Source organism: Echiichthys vipera (genome assembly GCF_963691815.1).
Source record: "Echiichthys vipera genome assembly, chromosome: 14".
Lineage (NCBI taxonomy): Eukaryota > Metazoa > Chordata > Actinopteri > Perciformes > Trachinidae > Echiichthys > Echiichthys vipera.
The window spans coordinates 23268523-23289554 of record NC_139839.1 but is presented as its reverse complement, the minus strand read 5'-3'; the positions used below and the strand labels follow the sequence as shown (position 1 = coordinate 23289554).

The window sequence follows — 21032 nt, the reverse complement described above, 5'->3', positions numbered from 1 at the left end:
CACAGGATGTGTGCATGTGTGAGTTAGTTACTGCGCGTGTGTTTATTCAGAGTGTGACTACATCCCAGGTGGCCCATTATGTTGCAAATTTAAAACATGGCTGAAATGTCTATAATAAGACTTAACCAATAAAACAAAAAAACAGTAGAAATAAAGTCTGCAAAAAGTAACTTCCAACACACACCAGAGGATAACGTTGTTCAATGGATGAGAATCATGAACTAACTTTAAAATTCCTTACCAGTCCGACTCAACTCACTCTTCTTTGGTATTCCATTAGCAAAAGTTTTGGATTGTACCTGTTAGTATTTTCATTTTAATACTACCTCAGACGAGGTTCCAAGTGACATAAGCCGAGACTAAGGCATCTTTCAACCCATGTCTGTTTATCCACTGTTTTATAGTCGCTCCTTAGGCTCGCCAGCTTCTGAACAGGAAAATCTGGAGTAAAAGCCTGCATATTCGTAAACTCTGGAACATTTTTTGTTAAACTAAAAATATAAGGTTATTGTTAAAATTGTCACTGTGTTTTCCCAGGCTTCAGTAGTTCATAGAGCTCCGTGCAGAGTACTGTAACCAAAACTATCAACAGTTGCCTAATAATAATAATAATAATAATAATAAGAGTAATAATCTGAACACAAGATTCACTCAGTCATTTCTGCGAGATGAGAAATGTTTGAATTGAATGCTTAAAAACACAATTAATATTAAACGAGGATACTATGAGCTTGCCCTGAAAATCTAGACCACCAAAGGCAAAGTTTCAAGTAGGTTTGATGCAAATGCAAATCCCTGCCATGCTGGGCTGACGCAACGCAGCCGAGTCAAACAGAGTTGAGACAAGCCAGGACCTTTTATGTTGGTATGGAAACATGGCTAAAGTTCAACCTGAGGGTGGTGCCAGAGGAAAAATCAACAGGGTTGTATACATTTAAATAGTTTATCTTCAGGTAAGCATGAAAATAGTTTAGAGTCCTAAATGGGGTGAAAAAGGTAAAATTGTGTTTGTGGTGCTGCTTTTTCTAGATAAGAGATATTTTTTTCAGTTTGCTTTAAACATATTATTCATGGCCAATGCAAAGTGAAACTGCAGTATAGCACACCTGCCACCCCATGTTAAACATCTACAGTATAACCATGTAAAAAACATCAGATTCCAACACAATGTGTCCTGGTCAAAGTTCAGTGATCATTATTCTGCATTGTGTAAAATCAATAATGCAGCTAAAGAAAATCATTCAGCTTGCTTCTCGGCTGATGATTTGAATCATCGAGATTTAGTGGGCAGCCCTAGTACAAATACATTAGAGATTTTAAAAAAAAATAATTCACTACCCTTAATCCCCATGCTGTGTACTTCAAGACTTCCTGTGGGCAGCATTAATTTGCTCAACAAATGTCATGGTTATCATCCCATTAGAATATTAGATAGTGTGTGTAAAATGTCAGGGCAGTTTGCCTTGAGGTTGGAACTGGAGGATGTGCATCTCTCTCTTAGAAGAAGAGCTGGTACGTATCTAGAGACAGGGGCTATGGTACGATTCACATTTGCATCTGTGAATCTTTACACCTCTTGTATTTGGTCTCTGAATTCAAAGGATCCATCTTTCATGGAGCATGACTGTTTTTCAGATAATACCACAGTAATACACTTTTCAGATATGGATGTACAATTTGAATTCTTAGGCTCATTGTGACACCAACTGGGGAAATCACAGTGACCAACAGCATCACCATTCATTTTCTGCATGGCATTAATATCTACTAATAGTTTTTCACTCACTGTATCCTGTCATGACCTTACTGTAAATATATATATGACCTGCTGGCTTCCCAAGATAAAAAGGCATGGTATAACTAGAATCCTTTGTATTTGGTACCAAACATCATGGGAATCCATCCAGGATCCAGACCACCAGGACTGCCAGACCATGGATGAGTTTTTTTTAACAGTTCCTTTACTGAATTTTAGAATAACAATAGTGTTCTAATAACAGATCTAAATTCAGCATACCAGACCATGAATGTATTAAGTGAACTGAATACAGCTGAACATTGGTCAGTGGCGCATGAAGCCAAAAAAGTGCAACTGCCGTGTATGAAATTAACTGGATGACCGGCCCTGCATCTACATTATGGGGCCCTTAAAGTAGGCACAATGAACACTTATGCTGGCTTCTTCTGGTTTAGCACTCCGACTAATTTGAACGGGGATTAACTTATTTAATCATGCGGTTCTTCTAGACTTTCAAAATATTCTCAGACTGAATGGATCAAATTCTGATATTAACGAATTGAGTCATTTTGCCAGGAGTTCTGATGCTTCAGATTTTTATTCATTTATAAAGTTTAGAGAGGTCACTCACCCGCGCGCACACACACACACACACACACACAGAAGCAACTGAGTGAGACGACAAGGAGAGTTACACAGAGCCACGCAATGTTATGTTACCTCTGGTGAGAGGGAGTTGAAGGAAAAAACTAAATCCAGATAGACTTGAAATATCTTGAGCATCCATCTGAGGGCCTGTGTGTTGTAAACGATAGCAGATTGGATTAGAAGAGAGTCTGGCTGCCGCGCTAGAGTGGTCTGCCTGTGACAGGGGCTGGACAGCCTTGATAAAAGCTTCTTCAAACACCTCCGAGCCACTGCTCAGCTCTGACTGACAGCTGAGATGGACCCGGGCTTTAGGTGGGGCAACACTTTGATTTTAAAGTGCAGCCACTTAATTTTTCCACAAATTGACGTTGATTGTTGTCAAGAGTGAGAGCCAGCCTCAGATTGGAAAGTGGGTAATGAGACCAGATGCTGTCTGTCTTTCATTTCATTGCTCTGCCACCTGACAACAGCTACAGAGACTTCACTGCAAGAGTGCAATGAAGTGATTGTTTAACAGTCGTGCAAGTGGGCAGTCCAACCGCCCGCCCTCGTCCGGCCTGTCCTCCCTCAGAGAAAAGTGACACTCCAAAAGAAAAAGCTTACTCAATGCAGGGCAAGCAGGGCGAGAGTGAAAAATAATTAAACTGTTTTCAAAGACATGCTGGCCTAGACTTGTCAAACAGTATCAGGGGCTCGAGCTAAAGACAGACGGTTGGCAGAGGGAACATGGTAAACACACAAGCCATCATAGGAGATGCACACAGGGCGGGTGGATGTATGTAGTTAGAGTTGTGGGGGTGGGAATGGGCTGTCAGAGGGCCTCAAACAGGAGGGGGGGGGGGGGGGGGGGTCAGGTGGTACAAAGAAAGGAATATTGTGTAATAAGTTAGAGGAAGGATCCCATCCTGTCAGAGGATCCTGGACTTCTAGCAGCACTTTCATCACACATGTTATCAGAGTTGCAAGCACAAAGTCCAGGGTGAAGTTGTGCAGAGATGTAGGGGTTAGTAGCAGTGACAGCTGACAAGAAACACTAATACACACTAATTAAACACAGCCTTGTCAGCCACGAGAAGTTAATTCCAGGATCGAGGGATCGCATCAGTTCCTCGAATGCCAATCAAGTACTCGTTTTTCCAAATCCATTTTTAGAACGCAGCTCATCTTCGTGCAGGAATAATGATGCACAGCAACACAGCCTACCCAACACCTAATGCTTATTCTCAACCAAAACAGTCACAGTTACCCTTTAAGGATTTATTTTTTCACAGCCACATCTACAAAACATGCTTTCCTGGCAAAAAAGTAATTAAATGTGCGTTCATATTCTGTTGATGATCAGTCCCGCTGTGGAGAACAAGCGCTCTGCTGGCACAGAGGTGACAGCTATCAGTGCTGCTTTGACACAACTCTCAGAGTTTTGTACCGGTGCTTGGTGGACTTCCACCACTCCAGGGGGATTTTCTAAGGATGAATGCATGTCTTTACTGAAATAAACATTTAGCTTTGAACTAGTCCTCCCCGAAGAGGGTGTCCAGTGCCTCTGTGCTTGCAACGTTGTGGCCTCAAATGTCACTGCTTTCCCCCCCATGGTGTCTGGGCCTTGTACAGTAACCCGTCCTGTAGGTCACAAAACTTCCCTCGAAAGGCGAGGCGAAGAGCCGGTTCCAAAAATTGAATGTGTTTGTGTCTCGGGTCAAGTGCAGAACCAAGAGGTGTTTTTGTGTGCGCACAAAAAAAAAACTTGAGTGCCCTTTACCAATCAAGTTAATTTGAAACGAGGACTACTCAAGGAATTGATCACTTACACCCATCCCTACCCCAGATGCATTTAAATGTTTCTAGATTGCCATCATGTGTGTCTCAATGACACAGATCACAAAGCAAGCCGTCGTGATTGGATTTGATTAGACCCAATGCTATAAAGAGCCACTGTGACAGCAACAATTATCATCCCCACAAGAGAAGCCCCCACCAGAATGGATTTAGCATCTTATCTGACAATCAGGACATTGCATTTCCTCAAATCTCTTATTGGCTTGGTGGATAAGCTTATTAGGGGTGACCCGCGAAGCTGTAAGAGCTGAACATTATATTACAGTTTGACTGCAGATTGAAAATCATGTAAGACACACACACACACACACACACACACACACACACACACACACACACACACACACACACACACACACACACACACACACACACACACACACACACACACACACACACACACACACACACACACACACACACACACACACACACATGCACACGCACAGACACAGGCACTGACACACAGACACACCTGGAGATCTGCCATTAGTGCTTTTAGCCTGATCTCATTACATGTGGCCAACAGCAGGATGAAACAAGAGTTCAGTCTAGGTAAGAGACTGATGCTGAATGATAATACAGCCCCTGGTAGGCCTAAAGCAGGGCTTTTCAATAAGGGCAGGTGGAGTGACAGGTAGCCAGAGGCCAGAGAACCAAAGCCCTGTGGTTGACTGGCTGACCTGGATAGAGCTTCTCAAGGAAGCCTCTTCAAAGCCTGGGGCTAGACACCGCTCAGTAGTCTCCTAAGCAATTACTCCCCCCAGCCGGGACAAAGACCAGAGATCAGAGCTCTTTTTCACATGTTTTAGATGTAACTGACAAATGGGGCTGTGAAGGGATGGCAGGTTTTTGCTTTATCTTTTTAATAAAAGAACTCAGACAGATGACCTGTTAAGATACTGTCATGTCAGTCCTACGCAGTAGAAATTCAGCTGCATTACTCACACTACCACCATACTACACCATGTCTTTGCATGGCCTTTGTGTCTTTCTAATGCGAGACTGTTGTACTGTTGAGTACTAGTGTATGTGTGTACCTCTTAATTCCAGAGAATAACTTAGGCTCAGAAAAGTCATTCTCTGCTCCAAGAACCACCACCATTAATGCCAGGGTGGTCTGTCCAACGACAGTGCCTGGGATTCCAATTACACTACATTGCCTTATAATGAGCCAATATACCACCACAACCAGCTGACAGTGCCTGATGCCACGATCACACTTAATCCACTGTTCATTTAATGTCCTGGAGATGTTTATAAAAGGCTATCATGGTGTAAAGTACTTAAACTAAGATTAAACTAATTACATATTTGCATGTTGTATATAGCCCATGCATTTAAGAGGCCATTTTCAGAAAATATATCCTGTAGAATTTACGCAGAAAACACAGAGGCAAAAAAATGAAGTTCTGGTTGCACTAAAGCAAGCAACAGTTTTGCACTCTTGATTTGCTTCTTGTGATTCTTGTCTGTGTTTAAAGTATAAGATACAATTCTGTGCTAAAAGAGTTATTTGTATTTTGAACAGATACAAGTAAAACGTTTAACTTATTAAAATACAGAGGGCTATGTAATAAAGAGGGAGTGATTTTAGACACTTCCTATGGCTGTTCTTTTTTGAGGAGGTGCACGTCAGCTATGTACAGTAGCTTTGGTTATATACAATATGGATAGTCTCTGTCACGCATAGTGTTCTAAAGAGCCAAAATGAAGCTCAATGTGGGCAGCTCCCTGTCTGACTCTGATTAACTCTGATCCCAAAATGGGCCAATTCTTTTTTAATCACAGGTAATTCATGATTTAAGCAGGGTTTTTTTTTTTTTAGCTTTTTCCCTTATTAAATGAAATCATCATTTAAAATTAAGGATTTAAAAAAATGTATATACGCAGGTTATTACGACAGCATGTTAGGGCCAAGTATGAAAAAAAAAGAATTGACTGACTGCTTTTTATCCATTGCTCACAATACAGAATAACTCAGGAATATATTCTGCAGAGTTTCACGCCATGGCACGGTCAAAAATTCACCAGTGTGTGCACCTGCCTCATTAACCCTTCTGACAGAAAACACAGGCCTGGATAGATACCGCCAGATACTGGCACAAATGTGTACAACACTTATGAACAAAATAAAAAAAATTTACAATCTGGCTCCTACAGTAGCTACATATAACGTTAGAAGCGCCACAATACAGTCTCTCATCCACTGACTGCTGTAGTATGCATGATGTCATCGGACCTTGTAGCGTCCTTCATTCTTTCTCATCTTCAAAACCCAGTATTTTTCCGAGTTTGCTGTGGACATAGGAGCCTACACGGCATACAGCAGTGTCCATGTTGATTCTGAAGTGAAAAAAAACACAAACAAAAAACTATTTCTTCGACTTTGAATCTCGTAAATCTCTGAGTTTTTTCTCATAAATCTGTGCCATTTTCCTCCAAATACCCCCCGGCCCATTATTATTATTATTTTTAATCCTTGGCCCTAATACTCCGTCTTAGGTTACCTATTTCTATTATTAAAATTAGTTTGATGATCTGAAGCATGTAAGTGACAAAAAAGCAAGAACAGAAGAAATCTGTAAGGGGGCAAATACTTTTACACTGCACTGTATGTCCCAACTGAGCTCAGGACAAATGCATTCTGCTGTTTTTTATGCTTTTTAAAACATGTTTCCAGTTTGGAGAAGGCTGACACTGAGCACATAACATACAGATAAAGTGTATTTTACATAGAAATATTCCATTAGTTTTTTCAACTGACAACATCACCTCATATTCAGTAATAGGCAAAATACGATTCCTTCAAGACCTTCAAGAGTGACTCAGGTCCAATAGGAATCATTGCACTCAGATATAAGAGAAACACGCCCAGAAAGAAAATCAGACAGCCAGACGGACAGGCAGGTGTTGGGACAGAGATGTGGGGGATCAGAAACTTCCCACTCTCCCGTTGCCAGAGAGCAGATGGGCCTCACAGCACGCCCCTCTGTTCACCAGAGCTACTTGACAAAGAAGCACAAACTATAGGCCACCGATCTAACATCAGTGGGCCACACGCACACGCACACACACAAACACACACACACACACAAACACACACACACACACACACACAAACACAAACAAACACACACACACACACACACACACACACACACACACACACACGCACACGCACACGCACACGCACACAGACACACACACACACACACACACACACACACACACACACACACACACACACGTGTCATATAATCTGTGGATTGTTACTGTACTCTCATCCATCTCTGCTGCAGCTTCCTCTATCTGAGCTCTTTTTTCACTGTGAGGCGATATGTCAGCTTATAAACATTTCTCTATTTCCTCCCCTTGGGCTTACAATATCTCATAGTTCAGTACATTGGGTCAGTGCCAGAGAACGAAAACATTTGCTGCAATCTGCGAGCTTGGCTGGAAAAGGAACAAAAACAGTGTGTGTGAGTGGGGGGGCACTTCTCGCTGTATTCAACACTAAATTTTCTCTCTTTCTCTCTTCCTACCTCATTTTGCTCTAAAGTCAGAGCTAACGAAAAGTGCTGATAACAGGCGCTCTATCAACAGACTGTAGCATTTCTAAATGGAGAATTAAACCTTGAGACGGACCTCTGACATTTAAAATGTAACCTTGTGAGAGGACAATGCATTAACATTTATTTATAGTGAAGCCAAAGAAAAAAGATAATAGTTCTGCTAGATAACTCTGCAGCTTGTTTCTGTGCAGAGAGGACAAAAAGGGGTGGTGTAGGGCACAGATAATTATCTTTTCAATTATGCATAAGCAATAAATCGTGACAGATTAGGGCGTTGAGCACCAAGGTTGGTAGGGCTATCTGCATCTTTTAGAAAACAAAACTATTTTTCATTGTTGAGAACAGTGACTGAGTAACAGTCTAGGCTGAAGCTGCACATTAGGTCATCATAATCATCAGTAATATACCCAATAATTTCAGTTGATAATTAATTAAAAGAGAGCCATTTATAATGATAACATATTTATTATGTATAGTCTTACATACACATGCCTTCATGCAGCCATTTCTTCCCATAGAGCCGGCACACTAGAGACTTCTGGTGGCTGAGACGGTTTCTTCCGGTTCAGCACTCTGTTAACTTGAATGGGGATGAAATTGTTTATCGTGTGGCTCTTCTACACTTTTCAAATGTTATCAGACAGAATTCATCAAATTCTCAAAGTGAAACAATTAATTTCACGGTGATTGTGATTCATCCATGGATTCATGGATGTCTCTTTGGCCATGTAAGTCAATTTTTTCTGAATTTTAAGGGCATCACCGGATGGACACAGAAGTTGTAATTCTACCATTTGGCCACTATGTCAAATTGGCTTCAAAGCCCGGTGCTCTTCTTGGAGATGTGACAAACCTGCCTGATACGAAACTCCAGCATGAATATTTGTAGGATTATTGGTACAAGCTTGCCTGAGTGTTAGGGGTGTTAGGGGGGTGTTATAATTCTCCAAATCTACAATTCAATTAGACTTTCAATTTTAAGGTCAAAATTCAATTCAAGGTTTGTTACCACTGACTTCAATGTCACATTAAGAGTGACATGACATAAATCTCATAAACAAAATTTCAACTTAAAAAATAATATAAAAAAATGTCCACAGCAATTCACAACGTATAATACAAACAGAACTTACAGCCATGAAATATTATTTGTACCCATGCCTGGCATTATTTAAACATTTCAGAGTCAAACTCTATTTAATTATAATTTCAGCCAGCTGGCATACAGAGAGAGAGAAACAGGATCGAATGCAGGGAGAAAATTAAGATATGATGTGGATAGTAAACAAAACGTCACGCATAGACACATATTAGAACTACGTTAAGTCAAGAAAATAAATGACATGGTTTTCGATGTGAGAGAGAGAGAGAGAGAGGAGAGAGAGAGAGCGAGAGAGTACACAGGGTGCACCTGAATTCACCATGTATTAACAAGGTGCACCTAAATGTACCATGAATTCCCATCGGAGGCCCCAGGCTTGAACATTTGTTCTTTGTTTAAATAACTCACGAGGAAGGCAAAATGTTGCTGCACTGATAATCTAAAGATATAATTCATGAGATTCCATCTATTTGATTGTCTGTTATGTTACTATCTATCAAAGGATGAGTTAAAACCATGGTGATTGATCATATGACCCACTAATGAACGCGCTTGTACTTTACTGTACCGAGTATTACAATATCCGTGTCTGTGGAGATATTCCCTTTCTAAATGCAAATACTGTGTGCCGGAAAGTAAGTGAGGCTGCTGACAGCGGTTGGTCTGCCGGTGGAGCTCGTCACTGCATGTTATGCTACGTTCACTTGTACTCAGAAAATGTGAACTTCCAACTTGTAGTAAGGGCAGAAGTATAACAGGAACATGTTGTGTGTGTGTGTGTGTGTGTGTGTGTGTGTGTGTGTGTGTGTGTGTGCGTGCGTGCGTGCGTGCGTGCGTGCGTGCGTGCGTGCGTGTGTGTGTGTGTTTGTGGTTTTAGGAGAGTAACGAATAGGGAACGGATGGAAGTAGAGAGGTGAATGTGTTTCAATGAAGTTTACAAAAGACCAAAAAAAAATCAACACGCATAGCGACCACAAATGTGACAAGATGGAGGCTCTGATAGAACAGACTCACCTTCAATTACATCTTACTGCCAAAGAGGCCGTGAGAAACCTTCCTTTATGGGAAGCTGGAAATTTTACACATCTGTTGTTTTACTGTCATCTCAGTGGCCAAAGTGTCTGGAAAAGTGCAGCTGCAGGGTTCTGGTATACTAGAGTTACACTTTGTCTTTAGCTAAACGCTACCACCAAGACTGCTCTGTGTAATGTTGGGTTCTCTTCTTCGAAGGTCCAAAAGTAGGCAGGAGGTTGAGAGGACAAAAATACAGCGAGAATTATGAATTGCTGATACTGCTTGTGATTTTGATATTTGAAACCTCAGTCAGTTTCTTATTTAAATTTAAAATCATGACACCCCTGATTAGTGTACTGTAAACAGTGAAAATATCTCGTATCTAAAATATCTGGGAATTTTCTGAAAAAACAAGTACCAGTTGGAGCCGAAAAAGCTTTACTTAAAATTTCTCTTAAAAGCAAGCAGTTATTTGGCCAAAATTCAGAAGTTTTTTAAGAAGTTTGAAGCGTTTTATGCCTTTATTGGAAAGTACAGCTGAACGTTGATAGGAAATGGGAGAGAAAGTGGGGAATGCAGCAAAGGTCCACAGGTCAACTAGTTGAACCCAGGCCGAGGACTTAACCTCTGTATATGGGGCGCCCGCTCCAGGTGAAATGTAGCAGAATGCAGTTGAAAGTGTTCCTAAAAACCATTGTGTTTAGGCCAATGTTGTGCCTGCTTACCTGTGTCTTTGTTTTCCTTCATGTCTGCTTGTCCAGCACTGACCTGCACAAACATGTCCCTGAATATGCAGCTCAAGAAGACTGTCCCTCTCCCAGAGAAATGGCAAAGCATAACCTCAGCGTCTCTGCTCGTGTGTGTGCGTGTGTGTGTGCGTGCGTACAAACAGTAGGTTGTACTGTGACAGTCCTTGGTGCTAGAGATACACCAGCGCATCAGTGTAGCATAAATATTCATTAGTGACCTTGTCTCCTTGCAACAGACAAAAATATGTTCAGGCATACAGTACACTGGCATGTACTTACATACCCTAGAAACTATATTTCACTCCAGTAGAGCAGTCTGATTTGATTCATTCAACCAGCACAAGTTAAACATTACACCACGACTCATCGTGTCACGCATGGGATTCACTTAATCTGTCATACATAAAAACAGCAATATGGGCCAGATAGGTATAATCTGTATTCCCTTATTTCTTTATGCGTACTTAGTTAAAACAGCTTTTACATAGAATTTGACAAACCTTGTGAGAAATGTTTGACTCAATCACTTCCAAAAGCCAACAGCAGAACCAATGCCTTTCATTAAACCAGCAGCAGAGCTGTAAACACTGATAAGGTGTTTACTTGCTGCTACAGAAGATTGCTGCAATGACTCTTCCACTAGAGTGGTTAAATGTACACGTTCCACACAAATCTTTGGCCTCATTGTTACTTCTTGCGAACGGCATAATATATAATATGATATGTAAATAAAATGTTTGTGTGTGATAGACAGTGTTGATTCAGTTTACAGAACATCGAGGCCAGACTTACATGGCCAATGAAACGCCTCAAAACCTTCTCATTTCTGGATCCACATAACAACCCATAAAAACTACCCACGACTTCTTTGGCGAAACATCTCGAGCCATTCCACCGCCAATGACTGTGTGTTGAACAGCGAACCCTGCAGAAGTTTGCATTAAAGAATTTAGTTGATTTACATCTTCTCTGCACACATAATCGGTGGGCCAAGAAGAAAAAAAACAACTGATTTCAAAAGGACATTATGAAAGAGCACAGTCAAGTAGTCAAGAATCTGTGCTGAACCGGCTACAGAAATCTAACTGCATTTCAGAGAAACTCTCTCATATACTAAACTGACCATAGAATTACATTAGCTTCTCATTTTCACTCCATTTTCTGAACCTAAGTGCACTGTAATGACATGAGGTCAAAAAGCGTTTCTCTATATTCATCACAGCTCATAATGGATATGTAGTACTCAGCAATTGCCATATGCAGTTTGATTTTTTGCACATGATTACTGTTCTGTGCAAAGGAAAGATGTTGAACTCACCATTGTGTGTTTCTTGTTCAGGTGTTTCTTCTTCCTCTTGCCTTGTGTGTGTGCCAGGCGGGGGTTGTTCTCCTGGTCTGAAGCCTGTTGGTGGTGGTGATTGTTCTTGCAGGGCTCCAGACTCAGGCCGTTGGGGACCCTGGTGGCCTTTTTCTTGTGTAGGGGCCCTGCCTGGTTGTCTCTACAATCCTGTGGCTTCAGTGTCAAGTTCTTCTTCAGAGGAAAGAACACAAGAGAAGAAAGCTTAAATTAGTTGTTTTTTTTTAAACAAAAACATTTTGCCGTGTGTGACAGCATGTATAAGCTGTGCAGCTGACCTACAGCAATATTCTGCAGTCAAAATCAGTCAAATCAATGTTACATTAATTTCTCAACGGAGTAACCCTGCTTCTACACACACTCAGGAGTGTGAAAAAAGAGCTGACTATCCACTCTGTTTTGACAGAAAGTAAATATCCACTCTACAGTCAGCAGAGCAGTGCATTTGCTCCAAATTGAGGGGCGATGGTGCAGAGAGGCTTTAGATTCAGTGTAGTATCATAAGACTTTCTTCACAAAGAACAGCACAACAAAAAATGTCTTTTGTTTTTTTTGCCATTTGGTTTTATTTGAAAGTCCAAAGCAGAGACCAACAGGAATGATTATGATAGAGTGTGTGAAATTGAATCCTAGTGGGATTTAAAGCAGCAACTTAGGTGGTATGTGTCTAAAACTGGGTCATTTCAATTAGTTGCTTTATTACAACTCCTGTTTTGATTTGTAGCCATGCTGGTCCACCAATTTGGTCCAGACTAAAATATGGAACACACTTCTGGATGGATGGTCATGACACATACTGACATTCATGATGCCCAAAGGAACTGAACTGTAATGAATTTGGGGATTTCCTGAGCTTTCGTCTAGTACCACCAGCAGGCCAGTGTTCTCAATCATTTAGAAATATCTCAGCATCTAGAGATGAATTAGCACACAACTGTGTATGGACATTGATGGTTCTGTGCTGATGTATCCAAATGCCTTCGATGTTTGGTATTTAACAAATTTTAGTTTGAAATACATTTACAGTCACTCAGAACCATCGGGTGCCCGGTGGTTATACAATTGCACACCATGATGTCTGAATGAATTCATGTTACATAAATACCAATAGCAGCACCGTTGGTCCAGGAGCTTATCGATATTTCTGTACAAGCTGGATAGGAACTGGTACCAATTGAGCACCAGTTGTCGTTACCCATCTCTAGTGGCCAGGGCTGTGACACACTGCCTCTGGGATTTTCTACTATTGAAGATTCAGTCCCTGTAGGTGCTGCTTTTTTCTATGCCTCTGCAATCATGGAAGCTATTGCTGCTTATGATAACTACACTATTTACTTTTCCCAATAACACCACACATGCAACAGTGTATTAGGTTGTCTGGATGTGTATCTACTTGATGTCTTTTTGACCTTTGAATAAGAGTTGTTTCATTTAAAGAAATACAAGCAATTTAAACAGGTTTTTGACAAATTATGTCAGATTTCAAGACTCTAGACAAAACTCAAGCTTGGCCTGAAGTAGAAGGGCCACAGATGAAGCCAAGTAATAACTTTGATTGAGCTGTGAGGGACATTTCTGAGCAGGAAACAAATCAGCAGAAGCACAGCAAGAAACACCAAAAGATTCAGTTCACTTTGCAGGTCAATGCATAAAAACTACTATTAGGACACATTGGATTTCAAGAAGAAAACTGGATTCTAAAAAACGATAAGCTACAACAGTTTGACATGACTGATCAATAGAAACACTCATCTGCTGCTGAGAAAACTGTGTAATGTATCACAGCTGTCCACAGTGAACAAACCAGCTTTGTTATTTGAACTAGTGAACTGTTTTGCTCCATTGTGGATCAGAAATAACAATCTTTTCTTTTGAAATATTTTTTTTGGCCTTTTTGTGCCTTTATTTAGTCAGTAAAGCTGGAGGTTGACAGGAGAGGGAGATGGGGCCACATGCAACAAAGAGCCAGAGGATGGAATCAAACCCCGGCCGCTGCGATAAGGACTTTTAGCCTCTGTATTAAAGCCCACTCTAACCACTGAGCCACTGGGCACCCTGGATTAACCCCATTTCAGCCAGTGAAAGCGCCATCAGAGTGGAAGCTGGCTGTTGAAAGAGGAAGGTGCAAAGCTACCACACGTTGATGCTCATTTTACTACTAGATTTGAACCTTTGGTTCACCAAGGTTGTGAACATCTAGTGGCAATAGCACATGATACATGAACACTTTAAAGGTCAATGAATGTAATGTATGGATAATGTGCTTATTTATGCTTAGTTTTTGTTATCGGTTTAACCATGATCATGTAATCTCCTTTGCCGGTTTACCCACGAGGGTCTGGCTGCACACAAAAAATACAAAATAAAATTGTACTGACACTTCCAGTGAAGCGATCTTTTTCTGTACGCAGACACATATTCAATAACAGCAATTCTTACCCTTCTGGCATTTTTACACTTTCTTTTATAATCTTAAAATGCTGCTAATAAGCATATGGCACACTCAAATGTAAAAGAGATCCACCAGGTGTAGAAACTAGTCATTATTCAATTCTTATATATTTCTGATAAAAGTCTGACCAATCATTTTATTTGGTTATTTTATTCTATTTTGTCCAAGCTTCCTGCCTGTCTTCCCTCGCAGCGTACCTTTCAGTGTCCTACCGCTGTCACTGTTTGCAAGTCGCGCGTCTCTCTGCAGGGTGGTAGAGTGGTCTGTGAGAGATAGCAAGGAAGTGCGAAGAACTGACAATTACAGCCACTTCCACCCCCAGCTTCTCCCACTGAGACAAACAAAAAGAAGACTTTTTCACAAAAAGCTGGACGAAAAGAAAAAACTTGATGCATCAAGAGGCAAGACGCAGGTCAACATGGTCAGGTACTTCTACTTTGCCTAATCCTAAAATGCAGCATCAAATGTGATAACGCAGCATCAAGATGCTATGAGTTATCAGTTACTATAGTTCTGTAATACTATGTTATTTGTGCGAGGGAGATAGCCTGAGCGTTAGTGCTAACGTCACCGGTAGTGTAAACACACCAGGCGTATCACATGTCACCAGTATTTTGTAAACAAACTGACCTGTCACAGCCTGGTTTGTTTGGTTTCAATACTGCTGAAGTTAGCTTCAGCATCAGCATCAGCCTCAGTGTTTATTGTGAAGTTGTCATTAACGCCGTTCCAGTATTAAAACTCCAGTGTTGCGTTTGACCGTGTTAGTGGTACAGTACCCAGAGCTAGTTCAACTGTGTGACATGCCAGAAAGGTAAAATTGCTTTAATAAGTCACGCATTACATATAAATGGACCTATGTGGCACATTATGTTGGTATGCCAGTGCAGCAACATAATTATAGCCTACAATCAGTACTTTATTTCAACTCCCTTTATTAATTCTGTCAAAATAAGACATGAACCTCGTCCTTAGGCTTTAGCGTTAGTGATTCAGATTTTATAGAGAAAATTGTGAAGCGTCTTTGATTAAATAATTATAACTTTAGTCTCTCTGCTGTCCTCGATCAAACGCACTCAACCTAAATTCATTTTGATGAACATAATATTAAATAAAGAAGACTGTATGGTGTTTTACTGCAATCAGATAAAATATGATGAACTGACAACTGAGGGTTTTTGTTATTACATGAGAAGCTGAAGTGTCTACTTAATAATAAATATAAAGATAATAAATATTTGAAGCATATCATCACTCATGGAGAACAGGAAGTTAAATGCATATTTATTTACTTTAAATGATTAGCCTTTTATTTATATCATAAATCTGCGCTTCTTATATATGCCAGGATAGTTAGAGACAATTCTGTCACTACTGACTACTACGGAGTGCTGATATGAGACATGACTAAGGTTGTCCTGAGAGTGGCGCCTGCAGCCAGATTCTTTTGTCTTTCCAGTATTATTACCATGTCTTATTGTATCTGTTTTCTAAATCCTTCATATCCATGCTACTACTTGAAAAATTGGCAAATTTCCACTAAATAACAGAGTATTTTACTGATTTCTGAGTTCAGAATCCCAAGCTTAGGCTAAATTTAGGCTCAGCACTCTGGACACTCTCCTGTGGTGGAATGCAAATAAGTTCATTTAGTCAAGTACGGTACTTAAAGCCCCTGAACACCCACACAAGTGGTTTTTTTTTGTTAGCCTGGGTGATTAGAGCTCTTCTCAGGACTGTATGGGTGTGTATCCTTGGATTGATTGACATCTTCGAGAGTCTCCTGTTAGCTTTGTTTCACCTGTTAAGGCGGGGCACCTTTATCATTCTTAGTGGTAGACGGACATTTATGACTCATAAATTCAAAGCTCCGCCCACCTTCAACCCGAGCAGAGGTCTAATCAGCCAGAATAACCGAGCACACCTGTGTGGGTGTTCAGGGGCTTTAAGTACAATTTTGAGGTATATGTATTTAACTTGAATATTTCCATTTCTTTTTATTAACTTTTTATTCATACTCAGCTAGATCAGAGAAATACTGTACTCTTTACTCCACTCCATGTCTATGACAGCTAAAGTGAGTTATTTTGAAGAAATTGATTATACAAAATGATGCACTGTCCTATGTTAAACTACACCACAGTAAATTTAAACATAACTTTACTTCAACCAGCTACAACATACCTGTAAAAAGCTGCAAATGTGGTAATGCATTCATAATAAATATAATATATCATTATTAGAATCCCACAGATGGTGCCAAATAAATACTTTTACTTTTGATACTTTAAGTTCATTTGGCTGCTAACACTTCTGTAAGTTTACCTCAGTAACATGTTGAACGCAGGACTTTTACTTGCAGTGCAGTAAGGTTTCAGTAACATCTTTAGGCATGGTTTATATTCGTTTAACAGCTCACAATGTATCCCTTAGACCACAGAAACCATAGTGTGACTCATATTGGTGAACAGTGCATAAAGGGAATGAAATCAAGGCAGATTTTCCATAAAATAATGGTGAGAGAGGGGAAAAAATCCACCAAAACTCAAGCAGCAGCAGTTACTTGTTGAAGGACCACCCTGGAGAACCCTTAGTGTATCTGTAGAGAATCCCATCAGCAGTAATACAGATATGCACTGCTGTCAGACGGATGAGTTTGATGTGTGTGCTACTGGCAATGACTCACTAAACCATCTCTAAAAGGCCACACATCACTCGTAGAAAAACAAGTGCATGCATAAGGTAATCTTGTTTGCCTTTCCCGCCCACACTTATCCAAAGCAAATAATACAACATGACAAGCATTGTCAGTGCACAGAATAAGTGACAAAGTTATGATGAGGCTGAGAGAGATTCCATTGTGCCAGCTTTCTGCTTGCTTTTAAGCCTCCAAACCAACTGATTGCCTGGAATATATTATGCACATTATGTTTTGCCTGCCCACTAAACAATAGCAAGATAAATTCCTCATTTCAGTGTCTTAGGATGACACTGGAAAAAAGGAATTGCTCAATATGGCTCACTAGCTTTCATTTCTGTGTGTGGAAGTGTACAAAGTAATTACACCGTTGTATTTAATGGCAATGTATGTCTACAGGCATCCTTATAACGGGTTAAAATTATGTTTTTCACATCTAATATGAGATAACATGTGTTACTTTAAGTGGTGGGACAAGCTTAAAAAAATTAATCTAATTAATTTGAGGCTTTGTAATAAATGAATGGCGATTAATCGCATATCAATATTTGACACAAGAAGCAACATTTTTCAATTTAAATGGATTTTGATATATGACTTAATATATTATAAAAGGGTTAGGGTTATGTGTACATATGTGTATGTTAGGTGTATGTGTGTGTGTGTGTGTGTGTGTACGTGTGTGTGTGTGTGTGTGTGTGTGTACAAGAGTGACAGGGAAAAAGTGTGCTATGCAGAGATTAATAAACGGCACAATATTTCAAAAGCGCGTTGAAAAAAAAAAGGAACAATCAATTTGTGGCGCTCAGTGATGATTGTGTGGTGCAGCGCCACGCATGGCTCTGTATGGAAAACACTGATGCTACTTTCACAGTTGAGGCAAGGTTGGAAATGGCAATGGAAAAATCTGCTTTTATTACAGTTCAACTGGAGGAGGAGGAGGCTGCACTGTTTTGTAGAAGAATCCTGACTTCCCTATTGGTCATGCTTCTACACACAGGCTCAAACCGTAATCTGTAAATTCTGCCACTTTTATGCTGTTTTGTTGTTTATTTTGGAGGTTAACCTGTTAAAAGCTAACATTAGCATGTTGCGCCGCTAACGGGGCTAGCTTCCATATAGACATGTTTTCAGCTGCTGATGTAACTGATTCCATATATCTTAAGCGGTATAACATTTCCCGGTACGCAGCATAAGGAGTTGACCAATAATAGTAGAGCAGACCAGCTGACCAATCAGAGCACACTGGGCTTTTCGGGGGGGGGGGGGGGGGGGGGGCGGGCAGAAGCTCAGACAGAGCCTGCCACACTGAGGTGCTGCAGCAATGGACAACATGAGAAATATAATGTGTTTTTTAATGATCAAAGCAAGTAAACCTATTTTAGTTCACCCGAAAAATACAAATATGACCATGAAAACTAGCGTAATAGGGCCTCTTTAAACAACTATAATCTTATTGTACTCACACTTTTTAGGGGTTTGAATTCTATCACATGTTGTTTCCTCTCTATTCACTTTGCTTTGTTCTGGTTCAAACCCCACCAAGGAGAGCCTTTGCTATCCCTCCGTGTGCAGGAGCACTCTGAACTTAATGTCTAAAGCAGGAGATGAAAGAAGTCGGTCCTTCTCTAGTCTTTGCTGGCACGAGCCACCAAAAATCACCAAGAGGGTGATCAAAGAGTGTGATCAACTTGTCTTACTGGGACAATTTAATTTGTTTACACAAACTTGGCTCCCAGCAGAGAGGCAGAAAACATGAACAGACAGAGATGGTGAGAGACAGAGAGAGCACTCAAACACACCACAGGCTTAGCAAATCTGGCTTCCCAGGATACCCACACACACACACACACACACACACACACACACACACACACACACACACACACACACACACACACACACACACACGTCTCAAATCTCTACATAACGACAGCCAAAGAAAACAATAAGAGGGGATCTAATGAATGCTAATAAAAACTGATGAGCACAATCTCTCCTTGTGGGGTACTCTAGAACAACAGCCCATATTAACCTAGTTAAGTTGAGCAGTGAATTGTCTCTCGTTCTTTAGGGAGTCCTTGACCCAGTTATCACATTTTTAGTGGGTGTGAAATAACATTAAGCAAGTGTTGAATGTAACAAATTAACGGGTAAGTCAATGCTGGGTTTGCGGTGATGTAACCAATTACAGGTGTGATTGGAGCAGCTAAACTACTTCATGTGTAATATAATGGTCCAAACCAGGTGAGAATGATTTGGTACATATGATATATACTATACTTACAGTATATATATCATATGTTATGTACATTTAATATATACTGTGAATCATATGTACTGTACATATGATATACCGCCTAACCACATTTTTATTATTTTTGGGTAGACGATAGAACCGAGCAATTACAGTAATTTTGACTTCTGACCACATTCAGGTCTATTTAATAGTATTTAATAGTGAATTTACAAAATAAAGACAGATTTTCTATGTAGGTGAGCAAGCCTTTGAGAAAATCCTTGAGTCAGAATTTCGTCACTTACAATTAATTGCAGACATTGGAAAGATGTAGTTAAGTGTGAGTTCAGGAGGCTAAATGCAGTTAATGTATTTTAAGGCTGCTATCAAAGCTGGCTGGAACTGAACACAGTGGCCCTCATGCAAGAAGCAATATTTTTGTTCGTGCAGAGTTGGATGGTTAAGAATGTTTAGTGTATCTGGAGTTGAATTATCTTATTGTTTCTCTAAACAAAAATGTAATAGAATGTTGCTGCATGAGGCGCAATGCTTCAGTGCAACTTTGTGCAAATCTTGTTTCGAGATTTCAAGCTACTTCGCCTGTGGTGCACAAACAGGATATAGTCCGAACACTCACATCCACACATAATCTTGTCATACTCCAGCTGTGAAGACCCTGAAGTGAGGACACGAAAACCACCATCCCTTTCCCAAGTGCATATGCAGTTCAAATACCTCACAGAAGTTTTAGTTCACGTACTGAACATTTTCTTTTAGCCATTATTTTCATATATACAGTAATTAAAAATATAATTACAACATTAACCCCAGAACAACAGTTGTCTCCTGTCTCTGTGAAACACTAAAGCTCTGTGAATTCTGGTTTTATTAACAACGCTAGCACGCGTATAAAGTTGATATTTGTGATTTTTATTAAAATAACTTGTGAACTATAGGATGGATTGTTGTGAAATTGAGTCAGGTTCCCCTCGGGATGAATTCCTTGGTTATCTATTATCTTTTTTACATAGCTTCATCATCATAGCCAAAATATGACCAAATAAAAACTTTACATTATCATCAGCCTCAGCTGAACTATGTGTTTAGAGCTAATTAGCAAGTGTTAACAAACTAATGTGTTAAACTATGATGGTGAGCATGATCCACATTATACCAGCTAAACATCTGAATACTGGTCATTGTGAGCATGTTGGCATGCTGATGCTCGCATTAAGTGCGTAGCACCACTGTGACTAAGTGCAGCCTGGAAGAGCTGCTAACATGGCTTTAAATGATGCTGTGTTCACACCACCAGAGACACAGCAGAGTCATTTTCGATAAAAGCAGCTGACACGATGCTACAAACTGACACCAGACACTCGTTGCTGTATGACGGGTGTGAGGCAATACAAGTCACAGTTGAGCTGTCCTCATCTTTTAATGGCAACTATGTAGCTGGCCACGCTTGGCTGTTTTGAGCTTTTGTCACACATAGTGTGCACACATTATTAGTCTTTAGGTCACTCAAACAATCCAAAGAATGACTGATATCCTCAGATTATGGCGAATGTTGACACATCATAAACTTTGCCCTGCAGTCCAGAGACGTGTCAGCCTCCTTGCT

The 21032-nt window shown here is 40.3% G+C and overlaps 1 protein-coding gene across 1 annotated transcript in view; it reads right to left on the bottom strand.

The window, feature by feature from the left end:
- auts2a (activator of transcription and developmental regulator AUTS2 a) overlaps positions 1-21032 on the bottom strand; it is a gene marked incomplete at its 5' end in the record, with an annotated part of 340529 nt that overhangs the window by 246796 nt on the left and 72701 nt on the right. The window contains one exon of the mRNA XM_083927505.1: positions 11981-12193. Coding sequence (XP_083783631.1) covers positions 11981-12193 — 213 coding nt within the window. The remainder of the gene's footprint in view (positions 1-11980; positions 12194-21032) is intronic.